At 47.3% G+C, this 17113-nt stretch overlaps 1 protein-coding gene across 4 annotated transcripts in view; it reads left to right on the top strand.

Annotated features, from left to right (window-relative positions):
* The window catches only part of HECTD4 (HECT domain E3 ubiquitin protein ligase 4), an 82415-nt gene that overhangs the window by 46176 nt on the left and 19126 nt on the right, over positions 1-17113 (top strand). For all 4 annotated transcript variants that reach the window (XM_074554638.1, XM_074554636.1, XM_074554637.1 and 1 more), the window contains exons 30-59: positions 409-544; positions 1141-1282; positions 1371-1537; positions 2083-2229; positions 2513-2697; positions 3116-3269; positions 3485-3765; positions 4165-4354; positions 5181-5262; positions 5802-6004; positions 6742-6877; positions 7475-7657; positions 7873-8043; positions 8469-8638; positions 8941-9056; positions 10033-10136; positions 10309-10470; positions 10606-10754; positions 10945-11024; positions 11140-11303; positions 11744-11981; positions 12409-12545; positions 12713-12839; positions 13437-13574; positions 13682-13818; positions 13969-14129; positions 14305-14486; positions 14865-15070; positions 15412-15542; positions 15675-15880. In XM_074554638.1, the coding sequence (XP_074410739.1) occupies positions 409-544; positions 1141-1282; positions 1371-1537; positions 2083-2229; positions 2513-2697; positions 3116-3269; positions 3485-3765; positions 4165-4354; positions 5181-5262; positions 5802-6004; positions 6742-6877; positions 7475-7657; positions 7873-8043; positions 8469-8638; positions 8941-9056; positions 10033-10136; positions 10309-10470; positions 10606-10754; positions 10945-11024; positions 11140-11303; positions 11744-11981; positions 12409-12545; positions 12713-12839; positions 13437-13574; positions 13682-13818; positions 13969-14129; positions 14305-14486; positions 14865-15070; positions 15412-15542; positions 15675-15880 (4785 nt within the window). The remainder of the gene's footprint in view (positions 1-408; positions 545-1140; positions 1283-1370; positions 1538-2082; positions 2230-2512; positions 2698-3115; positions 3270-3484; positions 3766-4164; positions 4355-5180; positions 5263-5801; positions 6005-6741; positions 6878-7474; positions 7658-7872; positions 8044-8468; positions 8639-8940; positions 9057-10032; positions 10137-10308; positions 10471-10605; positions 10755-10944; positions 11025-11139; positions 11304-11743; positions 11982-12408; positions 12546-12712; positions 12840-13436; positions 13575-13681; positions 13819-13968; positions 14130-14304; positions 14487-14864; positions 15071-15411; positions 15543-15674; positions 15881-17113) is intronic.

Below are 17113 nucleotides of genomic sequence, written 5' to 3'. Positions count from 1 at the left end.
GAGCTGGATTTGTATTTTGTTTGTAGTGAGATTTAATCATGTCTGAGCTTTAACTTCTACACTCTCTTGTTTACATATTTCATATGAAAACATGAGTGACTTGCAGTTGTCCTTTTAAATTTCCCTTAAGTAAGTTAAGCAATTCTTAACATGTGCTGATTATTATTTTTTAAAGCTACATTTGGAAGTTTGTGAGTTGAAGCCTTCAATTCCAAATCTTTAACTCTCAGCAGGGTTGAAAACAGGAAAATTCTCAGATCTGAGTTCCACATTCTTGCTTAGACTGGATTTTCACAACGCTGTCTTTCAGCTTCCAGTGGGATATCCACCAGTGATTTTAAAGCCAGTTTGTAAATATTTTCCTGAACTAGGAATGATCTTTATTATTTCTATTTTATAACACTTCAGCCTGTAAGTCAGCCTCTGAGGCCAAGGTGATCTCCCACGCCGTGCGCCAGCCGGTGTTCCTGCGCAGCATGTCCGCCCCGTCCGACCTGGAGATGATCGGCAACGAGGACATCGAGTTTGCCCGGGCCAGCCAGAGGTACAGCAGGGTTCCCTTCCCCTTTCCCCTTCCCTTTCCCCCTTCCCCTTTCCCCCTTCCCCTTCCCCTTTCCCCCTTCCCCTTTCCCCCTTCCCTTCCCCTTCCCCTTTCCCCCTTCCCTTCCCCTTCCCTTTCCCCTTCCCCTTTCCCCCTTCCCCTTTCCCCCTTCCCCTTTCCCCCTTCCCCTTTCCCCCTTTCCCTTTCCCCCTTTCCCCCTTTCCCCCTTTCCCCCTTTCCCCTTTCCCCTTTCCCCCTTTTTTCCTTTCCCCTTTTTTCCTTTCCCCTTCTTTCCTTTCCCCTTCTTTCCTTTCCCCTTCTTTCCTTTCCCCTTCTTTCCTTTCCCCTTCTTTCCTTTCCCCTTCTTTCCTTTCCCCTTCTTTCCTTTCCCCTTTTTTCCTTTCCCCTTCTTTCCTTTCCCCTTCTTTCCTTTCCCCTTCTTTCCTTTCCCCTTCTTTCCTTTCCCCTTCTTTCCCCCTTCCCTTTCCCCTTTCCCTCCCCTCCCATGTCCCAGTGATCACTGGATCCCGTTTATCGCAGTGTGTGTGGTGCTTGGGTCAGCTCCCTGCTGCCAGGTTAACCCTGCGGTTCCCCCGCAGGCGCCGGCACGTCACCAGCCACAGGAGCAGCTCCTTCACCCTGCTGCAGTCCCTGGCCATCGAGGACAGCAGGGACAAACCCACCTACAGTGTCCTGCTGGGACAGCTCTTTGCCTTCATCGGGACAAACCCTGACCAGGCCGTACGTTGTTACTTTATTTCTAATTCTAGCTTGCTCATAAGCAGGAGATGCTTTGTGTCTAACAAAAATCCCCTCCCAACCCTCGCAGGTGTCCAGCAGCAGCTTCCTGCTGGCTGCCCAGACCCGCTGGAGACGCGGCAACACCAGGAAGCAGGCGCTGGTGCACATGAGGGAGCTGCTGACGGCCGCCGTGCGCGTCGGGGGCGTCACCCACCTGGTGGGGCCGGTCACAATGGTGCTCCAGGGAGGGCCAAGGTGGGTGCATTTCTCCAGAATTCTGTGGTTTGGCCTCTGTGGAAAGGAATGAATTGCTTTGCACAAGGGAAAACCAGAAGTGAGCAGCTGTGAGGGCACAAGTTGGCAGAGCTAAGGTTGCAGCAAACGCTTTGACTCTTGTGGGGTGAGAAGGCAGAAACTTCTAAGAAATGCTTTTATTTAGCGGCAGGTGAACTTTCCTTTCATACTGGGCTGATGTACCCAGGTGTGTATGGAGGGTGTCCCTCTCTCTTGATTTAATTCTAAATTGATGTTATTTAGGTATTAGTGGTAGATTCAGCTGATACTGTCATTGAAATGTAGTAAATGTTTTGTATTTTGTTTGTAGTGGGATTTAATCACAACTGAGTTATAACTACCACACTCCCTTGTTCATGTTTCCTGTGAAAAATGAGTGACTTGCAGTTTGCCTTCCAAGTCTCTCTTGAGTAATTCTTAACATGCACTGATTATTACTTTCTTAAAGCTACATTTGGAAGTCTGTGAATTGAAGCCTTCAATTCCCAATATTTAACCCTCAACAGGATTGAAGAGCTGACCTGTGGTGGGATGGTGGAGCAGGTCCAGGAGGCCTTTGGAGAGACAATGACATCGGTGGTGTCCCTGTGTGCCCGCTACCCCATCGCCTGTGCCAACAGCATCGGCCTCCTGTGCACCATTCCCTACACAAGGTGGGCAAGGCCTTGGGGAGGGGATGGGGGACATCCTCACCTGGCCTTAGCAGGCTCTGCTTCAAGGAGAAGTGTTAAATACTATAAACACATCCCCTTTCCTCATCATGAGGAGCATGTGAGAACATCCAGTTAAATTCCCTCACAATTCCGTCTGAGGAGGACAAGGGAGAGGCAGAACTGTATTTTTTGCCAAGTGAACTAATTAATTACTGAGCTAACAGCAAGTTCTGCATTGCCACTGTGATGGAGAATTTCATTCCAGCCTGAATTTCCCCTGCAGGAGTGAGGAGAAGTGTCTGGTGCGCAGTGGGCTGGTGCAGCTCATGGACCGGCTCTGCAGCCTGAGCAGCCAGACAGAGTCCAGCTCCAATGAAAAACAGACCAAGAAACAGAAGGTGGCCACCATGGCCTGGGCTGCCTTCCAGGTGCTGGCCAACCGCTGTGTGGAGTGGGAAAAGGAAGAAGGTAGGGACACTGCAATATCTCCTGCTGTGAAATATCTTCTCTGTGTGTTACAGCTGTCTGAGGAGGGTGTAAATGTATTTAAAGTAGGGCAGTCATTCACCACGACTTGGCATTCTGTGGATTCTTAAGTGAATACAAAATTCAGTGGATTTTCTTCTTCTTGTTGTTTTTTAATTCTGCGTTTTTTCCTCCTCATGGAAATAATTCCAAGTTTTGCCACTTGATTCTGTCCGAACATAATCAGAGAACCGGAGATTCAATGATCATTTGGCATTTTTCCTGTGGTAGAATTCACCCATGGAGCACTTAAACCTACACGTGGCTGTTGGCTAGTGGTGGGTGTGTCAGGGGTTATTTTTGTGGTGTGTACATTGATTTTTGTTGATTACAGCTGTGCATTCTCCCATCCTTTCCAAAGGGGGTTCCACAGATGCTGTTCACTCGGGGCTGGCCAGGCAGGTCTCCAGCCTCCTCACCAACCACCTGGCCAGAGCCACTGAGTGCTGTGGCAACCAGGCTGCAGGGAATGATGCACTGCAGGATGTCCTCAGCCTTCTGAATGACCTCTCAAGGTACCAGGCCTTTCCTCTGGAGTGTTTTCTTTCTGTGGGATCTTTTGTGGATTTTTTTTTAACCATTCTAAAACTGACTCTTAGTGTTTAATCAGTGCTGTCAAGTTATGAAAGAATTGCTAAAGATGTTTTGTCAGACACTGAAATTGCTTTTAATCTATCTTGTAAATAATAAATGAACTTGGTTTTGATTTCAAGATTCTTTTCCCTTTCAGGAGTCACATAGGTAAAGCCATCCTGAGCCAGCCAGCCTGTGTGTCCAAGCTTCTGTCCCTTCTCTTGGATCAGCGTCCTTCTCCAAAGCTGGTGCTTATAATCCTGCAGCTGTGTCGTGCTGCCCTGCCTCTCATGAGTGTGGAGGACTGTGGAAACGTGGAGTTGCCTCCCTGGAGTTACTCAGTGCCCTCTCTGAACAGCGAGCAGGACGATCCCAGTGACCCAGCCTCCAAGATTGCCTCCCTGCTGCTGGCAAAGCTGGCAGATTATGTGGTGCCAGGTACCAGCAGCTGTTTGGGGTTGTGCCCAAGGGAATCCTGTTCCATGGAATCTTGGGATGAAAGGGAGCTTAAAGCCCATCCATCCACCCCCTTCCACTCCTGCCACCATCCCAGGTTGCTCCAAACCCCATCCAGCCTGGCCCTGGGCACTTGCAGGGATCCAGGGGCAGCCACAGCTTCTCTGGGCTCCCTGTGCCAGGAGCTTTTGTATTGACAGAGAGCTCAAACACTGGGGGGATTTCTGAGAGCAGGACATTCCTGTGCCTTTCCATCTGCCTCAGACCAAAGTGGGGCTCAGGGATGTTTCAGCCACATCCCAGATGTGTCAGCATTAGTTCCAAAGGTAAGAAAATTCATGGTTGTGTTTCTTTGTTTTCTTTTTTCCTCTCTGCTTCAAGGCTGCCAGACAGTCCTTTCTCCAACTGCCTCTGAGCCAGATACTACCTTGGCAAAAGCCAGCCCAAAAAATTCCATAAAAGGTGATAAAGATCCTGGAGAAGAAAGCGAGGCAGTGGATGGTAAACTCTCTATTTTTATCCATAAAAGAGAAGATCAGTCCTCCCATGAAGTCCTTCAGCCTTTACTAAGGTAATCTCAGCTCACTGGATTGGAATTAGAAACAATTTTGCCAATTCCCTTTATCTTCTCCTTTTTTCCAGTGCTGCAGCTGCAGAAAAAGACATCCTAGATATGAGAGTAAATGGGAAAGCAAAGTGTCTGCCCAGTGTGTTGTGTTTACTGGCAAAGCCATAAGATAATGCAAAGGGACATGGGAGCATCTTCATCTGTCTGAAAACAATCTCATGAAAAATTAGCTACTCAGACTCAGTGTTTCTGATGGAATTTCATTTATCTTGTTTATGCTGTGACAGGCTGGGTAGGACTAACAAATAGAACTGTCAAGGCAAAATGGCTTTAAAAGCACTGCTTTAATAATGCATAAGCTGGACAATAATTTGCTATTAAAGATTCTTTAGTATTCTCAGCACCCACCTGGATGTTGGGATCACTGAATGCCAATGCTGTCACCTCCTGCATTTTGTGTTATTTGTTCCATCTTCCCCCTCTCCCTAAGCTGGTTCTGAATCCATAACTCTAAAAATTCCACTAAAAGGTACAAAGGAAAAGTGAACTCAGAGCCCTGGGCATTTGTGATCAATAAAAACCATTTCATGAGGCTTCTTCCTGAGGGAGGAAGGGTTAATTGCTTTGAATAACTGCATTCAGTAGGAATAAATTCCCTCTGTAAATGGGGAATGTCCTTAACTGCCTCGTATTTCTCTTGCTGTTGAGCATTCAGCTGCACAGGTGGTTTCAAATCCTTTCAGACCACCCATAATACATGGAATTGGAGCTCAGCTGTGATTTCCAGCAGTCAGAACAAAGCTCCTGTGTTTTGTTTCCCCTCCTGCAGTAGCTCAGAAGGTCGCCCATTCCGGCTGGGAACTGGAGCCAACATGGAGAAGGTGGTGAAGATGGATCGGGACATGACAAAAGTAAGAGGAGAAATAACCAAAGAATTGCTCAACATCCTCAAAATTAGTGGCCAGGCAGAATTCTTGGGTTTTACTGGTGTTAAAAATGTTGTTTTATTCATCATTTATTTCTGTAAATACAGATCAAATGATGAAAAAGAATTTCAGCTGATGCTTCCTGCAGCCATTGTAGGTCAGGTTTGAGCCCCTTTGATATTCTCTTTTCTCAAGTGCTTAATGCACATTGGTAATGCAAATTATAAGCCACACACTTGAATTAAAATTTCATGTCTATTTCCAGAGGTGTTCTTGAGTTTTTGCACCAGAAATACTCATTGGTGGCTTTTTGATCAGAGAAATGGAACTGGTAATTTAAGAATGGAATGTTAAAGGCAGTGAATTTAGCCCTGATCTCTCTGTAGATGATAAAAAGCAAGAGACAGCGCCTGTCTATGACTAACACACTGAGGAGGGGGTTTTGCTGTGTTCCCAGCACTTGCACATGAGCAGAGTGACCAAACAGATCTGACATCTGCTTTCCATGGCAATTTCCTTTGCAGAGTGGCTGCTGTGAAGTCATCACAGAAGAAGCTGTTGCAGCTCTTAGAAAGGCAACCAAGTGGGCCCAGTCTGGGCTGATAGTGAGCGTGGGGCCGCCCATAGAGACTGTCAATCCAGAGAGCACCAGTGGTTTATCCTCTGGGGACAAAAAGAAGACTGCACAAACTTCCATTTGCAGGGAGAGGAATTCAGAGCTCGCCAGGTAAATCCCTTAGCCTGCATTCTGCTTTTCTCTCCACCAATATTTGTAGTGCTCTGTAGTAAACCCCTTAGGTTTAGCCAGGGCCCCTTGGAGAATAGAATGCTGACACAGCGGCAAAGAAGTTTCCTGTCTCCAGGGACATCCGCCTTGTACCTTATCCCTATAGCCATGGAAGGCAATATTGTGTTAACCCTACCATTGGTCACTTATGGTCACTCTAACACCTTTGCCATTGGTCAGGATTGGATCCAGGCCAAGGGTATAAAAGTAGCATCCTGTACCCCTGCTAACTGGGAAGAAGAAGAGCTGAGACCCTTCACAGACCCTGCAATAAAGCCACACTCGTGGAACAGCCAGCGTCTTCTGCTTCTCCTCTCCCTGCCATCTGCTGGAGCCTTAGGCCAAGGGAAAAGCTACCCAGCAAGCAAAGCTGAAATCACAAGAGCTGCCTGATCACTAAGAGCTGAACTTTCCCTGCTTGCTAGGGCTGACCCGCGGCCTTGGTCTGAGAGCGAGCTGGCTTCTGGCACCCAGTCCCCTTGGGGACTGAGCTCTGGAGCTGGAACAGCTTGCATAGGATAAGACCAAGCAAGGCTCATTTAAGTGCTCCCAAAGACAATCTAGCTGTTCATAAACATCCCTATTTCTTTGTTTTTGGGTATATTTTGTTGACACCTGAAGCTTCTTTTCATTGAGTGGTTTTGAACTGAATTCAGTTTGCCTTTGTCTCGTGGCAGGACGGACCCGGTGAGGCCGTTCATCAGCGGGCACGTTGCCAACAGCATGGCAGCAGAGGTGATTGCCCTGCTGCACAGCCTGCTCATGGCCCCAGAGTCCAACGCAGCCCAGATCTGGACAACAACTGCTGAAAAGGTGAGCAAACACAGCCACGAGTGGCACATTCCTCACTGGGGGTTGAGTAGTTAGAGAATCTGATGATTAGCAAGGCCTGAGCTGCTCCTTTCTGATTTCAACACCAGGGCGTGGGGCTGGACAGACCCAGCCCTTTCTCAGCTGTCTCAGGGTGGGACAAACACTCAAAATTTACCCATCATTAGATAATGTGCTGTCATTCTTTTCAGGAATTAATGCTGTTTGTTGGGGAGTTCCCTTGCCTCTGTCAGGTTATTTTGTCTTGGCTGTGGCCTCTGAGGGTACCAATTTTGGCTGGAAAAAAACACATTGATATTATGCTCCTCTGAATCCTGCAGCACCTAATCTATTCCTTAGGTGAAATCCTCAGCAAAAACTTTTGCCAAGATTGTGTTTTATCCTAAAAGTTACCGAGGAATGGTCAAGGCTTTGATGGTGCTCACACTTCAGAGAACTTGGAATATTCTGAGTTACATAATTCTCTTGGAGAACAAAACTAATTCTGCTGAGACTGTGTGGGCTGGAGGCTTGGGGCATTGGTTTTTGTTGGAATTGTGCTTTGAAGTCGTTCCCTGGTATTTTTGCTTCTGTCTTCAGGTTCTGTCTCGGGCTCTGATGTACATTCCACAGCTTGGGAAATATGCAGAGAGCATTTTGGAGAACGGGAGTAGCAGTGGAAGGAAGCTGGCTAAACTTCAAAGGATTGCTCGGCAGGCAGTGGCTGCCCTGTGTGCTCTGGGTGGCTTTAAGGAGACAATTAAAATAGGTTCTGAAGTTCAGGTAATTCAGCACTGCTCATATTTGATATCCTAGATGAGAATTGCTGCTCTCCTGAGGTTTTCCCTGCGCTGGGATGTGCTTGTGGAACAGCAGCTTGTGGAGCTTTGTTTCCTGAAACACCCCCCTGTGCTTTTGTGTGCAGTTGGTGTGTGGTGTCAGACGCTGATTCCTGGCTGTAACACCTTCAATCTCATGCAGCTCTTCTTTGCTTGTAGGTTTTAGGCAAAGGAATAGCAGGAAGCATTGGAGTTGTGGCATCTATTAATGAGCAAGAAGGTATAGCCACGGTCAAATTCCCACCCACCACTATAGACACTAGAAAGACCTCCCAGGCATCAGACACTTTAACTATTCCATTGTCTAGGCTCTGTGTTCCAAGATCTGAGGTATGGCAGTTTTAAACATCCAATATTCAGTATAATCTCAATTCTTGCTTTATTTCTGTCGCAGCATACTGACTATTAATCTGCAGCACGTAAAAAAAAAAAAGTGTTTCATCTTTGCTTATAAATGATTTGTAATGTTTGCCTTATTTTTTTAAAGCATATGTTAACAATATGTTAAAGTTCTCATTCAAGTAACATAAATATTCATCTTTTGTGCTTAAAGATATTCTGTTGCATGTTGGGTGGGAGGTTTTTTTTGGTAATTTCTGGCTTGGTTTGGGGTTTGTTTATTTTTCTTTTATTGGTGTTTGCTGCTGATTTTGTGATAGTAAAATATAAGAATTAACTCCAGGTAATAAAACACCCTCATTTCTTAGAAACTAACTACTTGAATTTAACTTTTTACCGTGCCCCCCCACCATCAGGCATTGCCTCTTCATAAACTGTCCATTACTGAGAAGGTAGTACAGGCAGTCCAGTCCATGTTGCTCCCTCAGGAGGGAAGTCTCTCTATTCACACCTCACTTCCTGCAACAGGAGATGGCTCAACCCCAGTAATGGCAGTGGTCCGGCTCCTTGCTGAAATAAGAACCAGGTGGGTCCTGGGGAAACATCCCAGGGAATTGCATGAGTTCTTGTGCCCTTCCTCTGGGGCTGCACAAATTTCTCTTTGCTCCCTTTTAGTGTCTGGGTGTTGTTCATGGGAGTCCCTACAACACACTGAGCAAATGCCTCAATAAATCCATTTATAAAGCAGGGAAAAGCTGCCTTTGGGGAGGGTCCAGCTTAAACCAGGGTTAAGACCACCCTTAAACCACCCTTGAATTCACTGCTGTAATGCCAGCTTTGAATTCCACACACTTTGTAACACTTGAAATGTATTGTTTTTCTGTTCAGAGCATGCCTGGTGATGGCTCAGCTGTTGGAAGACAGCTCATTCTGTGAAGAATTCATTCAACAGTGCCCAGCTGCTGTGGAAGTTCTGAATTTGGTGGCCCAGGAGTGCAGCCCTGGTATGTAGCCAACACCTTCTTGGCATATTCAGGTCAGAGCAGCTTTTAAATCATTTCAGTGTTTTCTCCTCCAGCTACCCAGAGTTCAGGAGCTGGCACAGGACAGAGTGTGTTGTCACAGCTGCAGAGCTGCTGATGGAAGAGCAGCTAATAATCAGCCTAAATCACTAAACATCAGGCATTCATTTAGGCCAGAACAAGATTATTCTGTGTATCAAAGCAGCAAGTCCTGGTTTTCTTCTGCACTCTCCACTTGCCTTGCTTCCAGCATATCCTACTCTGCCTTCCTTGGCATGATCATTTTTATGTTTTGTTTTTATGACCTTTTGCTGATTTTTGCAATGCTTTGTTACATTCCTGATCCTTGGACTCTCCTTGTTTAAGGAGAAGCACTGGGCCCAGCAGAAATCTTAGTTCAGGGGCAAGTTTCTAGGAACATGCCAGAGAAAAAGTGGCTGAAGTGAAGGGTGGGAGCCAAGGGATTTAGGTGTCAGAGAGCAAGGACTGATTTTTGTGATAGTAGATATAATTTTTTTTGTTTTCCTGCTTTTGCTGGGCCATAAACTTGCTCATTAAAATGAACTTTATATCTTAATGAACATAACAATGTCTTAACATAACAGTGTCATAATGAACATAACAGTGTCTTTGCCAAGGGATTTAGGTGTCAGAGAGCAAGGACTGATTTTTGTGATAGTAGATATAATTCTTTTTGTTTTCCTGCTTTTGCTGGGCCATAAACTTGCTCACTAAAATGACCTTTATATCTTAATTAACATAACAGTGTCTTTGCAGACCAAATGTAAATCAAGCATGAGAAAATACTTGCATATGTTACATTTTACCCTTAATTTTGTTTAGGTGAGTAAGGCTGATCAAACAGTGCAAACACCATATTTATTTCTGAATTAAGATTGCTCTGTTGGGCTGGAGGAAGCAGCTGGAGGCTGATGCCTGCTGTGGGTTGTTGTTGCAGGGGAGAGGCTGGTGGTTGTGGAGATGCAGTGTGAGAGGTTACGGATGTTGTACCGCGACTGTGCTCGGCCTCCTCCTCCTCCCCTGCAGGCAGACAGGAGACAGGTGAGCACAGAGCCCTCTGCTGCTGCATTCCTGAAATATTTCATGGGAATTTCTCTATTGGGATGTGGTTTGTTGGGGTTGTATGAAATGTGCCCCTCAGACTGTGTTGGTTGTGTTTTAGTGGGTGGCTTGAATTGTGGTTGTAGAATAAACTGCTCTGTTGTGTCTGCAGCCCAAAGAAATCACGTGGAGCCCGTCCAGGGTGTTCCCCCCAGTGAGAGCCTGCATGTTCTCCTCACACCTCACTGCTGTGACCTTCCTGGCTGATCCCAGTGCAGGTGGGGGCCTTCCTCGGGGCACCTTTATCTATGCCACCTCCCCAGTGCCAGTACAGGTGAGACCTCACAGCTCCCCAGCACTTTGTCATTGAATATCCAACAGGGCGTGAAAAGGAAAAGCAAGAACATTGCTTCTTTAAACTCTGTTTTGTAAACAACTTTTTAAAATATGCTATTATTTTTATTTCTAGGCACCATCATTCTACTGGGAAATTGAAGTGGTTTCCTATGGAGACACAGATGATGACACTGGGCCAATAGTTTCCTTTGGATTTGCCACAGAGGCAGAAAAACGGGATGGGGCTTGGACAAACCCAGTGGGCACCTGCCTCTTCCACAAGTAGGTTGGAGATGCACATGAAAATCCACATTCAGTACATTTGTCAGCAGGCTGGGGAGGGCAATACATATTTTTAATTGAATGCTGGAATATCTTTGCAAAATCAGGAGGGTTGAGTTGCCTTTTGAGTATCACAGCTTTGGTGGGTGCTGATCCTGCTCTGTCTCACTGTGTCCTTATTGCCCCTCAGCAATGGGAGAGCAGTGCATTACAATGGCTCCAGCCTGCTGCAGTGGAAGAGTGTCAGACTGGATGTGACTCTTTCCCCTGGTATGTAAAAGCCTGGCTAAAATCCTTATCTGCTCCATCAGAAAGTCCTCTGAATGTCAGGGAAATGCTGGGTGAGAAAACTGATTAAATCCTTTTTATGACTATTTTTCTCCAGGTGATGTAGCAGGAATTGGATGGGAAAGAACAGAAGGAACTCCCCCTCCTCCAGGACAGCCAGCAAAGGGCAGAGTTTATTTTACCTATTGTGGGCAGAGACTTGTGCCCTACCTGGAGGATGTGTCTGGTGGAATGTGGCCAGTTGTGCACATTCAGAAAAAGGCAAGTGTGTAACAGAAACATGTCCCTTAATATACTTTCAGAATATTCAGAAATACTAAAAACATGATAGAAAATATTGAACCTGCTCTGTAGAAAAGCAAATTGATTTTTTTTCCCTTTCTTGGCTAGGTTGAGGCATTCATTAAGCCTCCCAGGTGCATGTGTTGTGTCATTATTTTGGTTTTCCCTGCCCATTAGCCCAGCAGTGTGCAGCTGGCCTGGCAGATGCCTTGTGCCATGCCAGCAGCTCCTCTCTCAGCATTCCTGGCCAGCCGTGGCCTTGCTTCAAAGCACCCAGGTTCAAAGTGTCTTTAGCAGCTTGAAGCTTTCCCAGAGTGCCAGCTGGGCATCCTGGTGGCAGGGAGGTGTGATCAGCTCCTGCCTGGGGCAGAGTGCTGGCTCAGAGCAGGATCTCAGAGCTTCCCTGCCTCCTTTTGCAGAACACCAAGGTGCGGGCGAACTTCGGCTCGCGGCCGTTCGCCTACGCCGAGGGCCAGGCCCACCGCAACGCCGCCGACCTGTGCCTGGACCTGGCTGAGGAGATCAGTGCCAACTTCGAGGCCTTGCCCTTTGCCATGGCCTCTGACAGTGACAATGACGCTGGCACCAGCATCGCCTCGGACCCTGGCACCCACGGGCCACCCTGCAGGATCGCCGCCGTGGCCACGGCTCAGCAACGTAAAGTGACATTCGCTCCTTTAAAGCCCTCCCAGCAGAAATGCCAAGCGAGGAAATGGGATTTAAACCCAGCCTGGCTGCAGTCTTTAGGCCTTAGGTAGTGCTTGTTTAGGTGGGGCAGTGCCACAAGTCAAAGCTGTGTTTATCTGATTTTAGACAAGGCAATTAGAACATCTTCTTTGGTCTGCCTCTATGTGAATACACAAATTATTCGTAATTAACGCAGCTTCAATGAGAAATGATCTCATTAAGGCTTGGGATACAATAGGATGTCATGGTGGATTGGATCAGCCAATTGGTTATGCTGTGTCAGAAGGAATTGCATTCCCGCCCCCTGATTGGAGAGCGTGGAGTGCTGTGTATCTCCAATTTCATGGGATGTCTTTGCATACATTAGCATCTCATTATTTCTGTCTGTGCCTTGCAGAGTATGACAGCGACACATCCTGCCACTATAAAATGGAGCTGAGCTATGAGAACTTCATCACCTCAGGCCCTGATCCTCACCCCCCTCCCATTGCAGATGATGAAAGTGATGATGATGATGACGATGATATTCCCAGGGTGAGGAATGGAGCAAACTGCCTCCTCTAACTTACAGCCTAAAACCAGATCTTGTCATTTAGATTTTGAAATTTGGCCACACAAGAGTTCTTCTTACTTCCCTTATAAAATATAACTGCTGATAACGAATCACTTTTTGGTGTTCTAAAACACTTTTGTCTTTGTAGGAGGATCACTATGCCCTCTTGGTCAAAGCCTGGGAAACCAAGGTTTTCCCTACAATTAGGAGAAGATTCCGTAATGAGGCTGAGAGGAAGTCTGGGCTGGATCAGATTAAAGGAGCTTTACAGTTAGGTCTGTATTTATTTCCATGCATGTTTTCTGTGATGTGCAGCAAGTCTGAGAGAGCAGCTGTGTTTCTTTCATATTTTACTGTATCCAGGGCTGGAAAACTTAAAAAAAAATCGCTTGCTGGTTTCTTCCAGTGCTTAGAATTTGGTTTGTGCTCATGCTTTCTCTTTAACACTTTTACTGTGTTTGACTATTTAAATAGAGAAAATGGTTTCAGAAATAGTGACAGAATTTGTTGTGATGTGGATACAGAAACATTCTGGAATAATAGCTTGGGAAGAAGCTATATCTGTGCTGTCTGTGACTATCAAGGCAAAACTTTCTAGGTTTAAGTAATAATAAGGAGAGATTTGGGAGTTTTGTAGAATTCAGCTCTGGCAGGACAATGTGTTTGTGGGAAAGTCACAATCAGAGCAAGCTTGGAATTCTGAGCCCCCATGAGAAGCTCAGGAAAAGCTTCCTCAGGAAAATTCCCAATTTCCATCCTTCAGCCTGACTGAGAGTATTTAAGTACTTGGAAAACTCACTTGCTTGGGGTATTAATAAGAACTTATTTCAGGTGGCTGAGGGAAATAATTTGCACTGCCTCCTGTCTTTCAGGAATGGTTGATATAGCAAGGCAAACTGTGGAATTCCTGTATGAGGAAAATGGAGGCATCCCAAGGGATCTGTACCTTCCCACCATCGAGGATATCAAAGATGAAGCGAACAAATTCACGATTGATAAAGTACGGAAAGGTAAGGGCAGCACAGCAGATCCTGAGGGGTAAGGAAAAGCTCAGGGGTTTTTGGGGTCTCATTGTCACCTGAGGAAACACCTTCACAGCGGTGTCCCTTTGTGCCAGGTCTCACCGTGGTGACTCGCTCTCCCGACAGCAACAACGTCACCAGCAGTGCTGTGGGAACAGCTCTGCCCAAGTTTGCCATTCGGGGCATGCTGAAGACATTTGGTCTTCATGGCGTTGTCCTGGATGTGGACTCGGTGAGTAAAGACACTCTGGGAGGGCTTTTAGTGATCAGCATCACACAGCTGGGAGCAAAACCTGCTCAGGATGCTGGGCTGGGGCTCTCTTGGAAGGAAAAATGGGGTTTAATTCTTGTGTTACTGACAGTGCTGGGTTTGGTGCTGCAGGTGAATGAACTGGTCCAAGTGGAGACCTACCTGAGGAGTGAGGGGGTCCTGGTGAGGTACTGGTATCCCATTGACATGTTGGAAAGGCCGCCTGCAGGGTACAGGAGGACTGCCACCAACGGATTGGTCACCCTGGATAACACCAACATCCAAATTCACAGGTGAAAAAAGAGATGTAGTTACAATTATTACCTCAATTTCAATTAGCTGAAGAGCATTTCCTGAAGTACAGTTACTTGCTACAGCTTTGTTCTAAGCAAACAAAGTTCTGAATTTTATTTTCATGGTTGGATTTAACGTTAAGGAATTAATAGAATTAATGTTTGTGTTCCCTAGGGAGCTGTTGAGGAGTGAAGCTGCCCTGGCCAAGCTCTACTGTCGCATGGCTCTGCTCAATATTTTTGCTCCCAAATCTCCCCACATGTTCACCCGGCTGTTCCACATTCCTGCCATCAGGGACATCACCCTGGAGCACCTGCAGCTGCTCTCCAACCAGCTGCTTGCACCACCCCTTCCTGGTAAACACTTGGTTTTGTCCCAGCTCCTCTTTGGTACAGTATTTTTCTGGAGACAAAAAAATTAATGGATTTGGTGTTTATTAGCTGGCTAATAATGATGGTGTTGAGAATGAGCTGGGGTGATCCCACAGCTCTGTGTTTGCCCTCACCAGGGGCTGGGCTGAGGCTGCTGAGGGGCACAGCTGGCATGGAGGGGCCCTCCCAGCCACAGGGCAGGGCCTGGGTGGGCCCTTTCTCCTGCTGAGTTTTAGACAAGGAAATTTTCCACTTGAAAACAGAGATTTAGAATCTCCCAAGTATTTTGCAGCTTTTGTTTCCTAGGCTATGCAAACTGTTGGTGTGATCTTTAAATTTGTGCTGTTTTCCTTGTTATTCCAGATGGAACCATCAGCTCAAGCTCCATTCTGCTGGCCCAGTCCCTGCAGCACTGCATCCATTCCCAGACCTGTGCTGCCACAGACCTCTTCTACCAGGGCAACTCGCAGGCCATCAGGGAGTGGCTCACCGTGGCCATCACTCGGACACTGCACCAGGGAGAGGAGAGTCTGCTGGACCTCACCAAGCAGATCTGCTCCTTCCTGCAGGTGAAATACTCACATTTCATGAGTTCCCTTCTCAGGAGCCCTTGTTCTCTGTGAGGTTGGAATTTCCATGATGCTGTCCCTCACAGGGAATTGTTTCTATGGGTGGGTTCTGTTATCCTGCTTGTAGTGGGCACACTGAAAACAGAAGCAATGAAAACAGTAGCAATGCTCTGGGTTGAATTAAAATGAATTGGCCTCCCACTGTGTCATAATTTGTAATTAATTAAATACATTGTCTGTATTTCTTTATTTATAGAGTGTATGGAGCACTCTGTAAATAAAGAAGAGGGAGGAGGTTTGCTGCTGTTTGGGGTCTCTCATGATGAACTGTCCCGTTACAGGCAGCACCAGAACAATTTCCCGCTGAAGAATTCCCAATTTCTGAATCCAAGGTCAACATGGATGTGAATTTTCCTGGGGCTGCCTTTGTGATTGTGTCCTGCAAGGAAAGTCAGTCTGGGTTCAGAAAAGAGTGAGTCATGGAGAGGGGCAAGGCTGGGGGCTGAGGGTGCACCTGGGGGTGCAGTTATTTATTTTGTTTCAGTTTTCTGGGATATTTTCCAGCTGCTTCCAGCCTAACCAAGCTGTGCTGCTGTTTCCCCAGCTCATCCCTGTACAAGGCCCCCTGGGCTCGGGTGCTGGTCTATGGGCTGGGGCACAAGGTGAAGAGGAACGGGCAGCTGAACCTGATCGAGGCCGTGTGCTACCCCCGCGACGCCTCCCCCACCAACACCGGCCTCACGCCGCCCCCCACCACCAACCAGTACCCCGCTGTCATCACCCCCACCGACAGGGTGCACATCAAACTGGGTGAGCACAGCCCCTGCCCCAGGGATGGGCCTTCACTGTGCTCTCAGGGTGCACATCAAACTGGGTGAGCACAGCCCCTGCCCCAGGGATGAACCTTCACTGTGCTCTCAGGGTGCACATCAAGCTGGGTGAGCACAGCCCCTGCCCCAGGGATGGGCCTTCACTGTGCTCTCAGGGTGCACATCCAACTGGGTGAGCACAGCCCCTGCCCCAGGGATGAGCCTTTGCTGTGCTCTCAGGGTGCACATGAAGCTGGGTGAGCACAGCCCCTGAGCCTTTGCTGTGCTCTCAGGGTGCACATCAAACTGGGTGAGCACAGCCCTGCCCCAGGGATGAGCCTTTGCTCTGCTCTCAGGGTGCACGGGGGCGTCCACGGCCCTGGAATCCGGCTCTCTGGTGAGGGATGAAGGCCAGGGCCCCTGCGCAGCTGAAGCCAGCTCCCCTTGGCGTCTTGGCCTCGGGCTGAGCTGGGGGATAGCTCGGAGCAGCGCGGTGAGAGACGAATTAGGAGGCGACCACTTGCTGGGGGTAAACTGTGGGTTTATTACAGAAGAACCAACAAGGAGGGGAAACACCCAGCAAATGGCCCCGAACAGGGGGCAGGAGAGGGTTTTAAGGGAAAAGGGGGGAAGAAGGCAGGGAAACCCGGCTATCCAATAGAAATACATATTTGGAGGTACGAAACATAACTGATATACCAAAGTAACCAACTGTTATAAATCATAGGAGGGGCTCCGGGGCTACAGCCAACTATAACTCCCAGAGAAAAGAAAATTCTCGAAACCTGGGAGGAGAGAAGGAGTGATTGACTGAGCCCAAGGAGGAAACAACTTTCACTTTATAAGAGAAACCAGGGGAGGAGCAGTTTCATTTCTATAGCAACCTAACTGACAAAGTCCTGGGAAAGGAAGAAACCATTTAATACAGAAAATGGGGAGAGTAAACTAACAAACTTAAGAACACACCACAGCATCAGGGTGCACATCAAGCTGGGTGAGCACAGCCCCTGCCCCAGGGATGAGCCCTCACTGTGCTCTCAGGGCTCACAGCAGGTTCATTACACCTCCCCATGTGGTCGCCGTCCTAGCAGCAGATAGGACAGGATCTTTGTACAAGGAACCAAAAAAACCTGGTTTTACAACCCTTGACAACCATCTGATTCTGATTTTTATATTCCAGAAATTCACCCAGCAATGTATTTGAAATATTTTATTCAAAACACTAAATTCTGCA

This window comes from Zonotrichia albicollis, chromosome 18 (genome assembly GCF_047830755.1).
Source record: "Zonotrichia albicollis isolate bZonAlb1 chromosome 18, bZonAlb1.hap1, whole genome shotgun sequence".
NCBI lineage: Eukaryota > Metazoa > Chordata > Aves > Passeriformes > Passerellidae > Zonotrichia > Zonotrichia albicollis.
The sequence above is the reverse complement of the archived record's forward strand: the minus strand, read 5'-3'. Positions and strand labels throughout refer to the sequence as shown.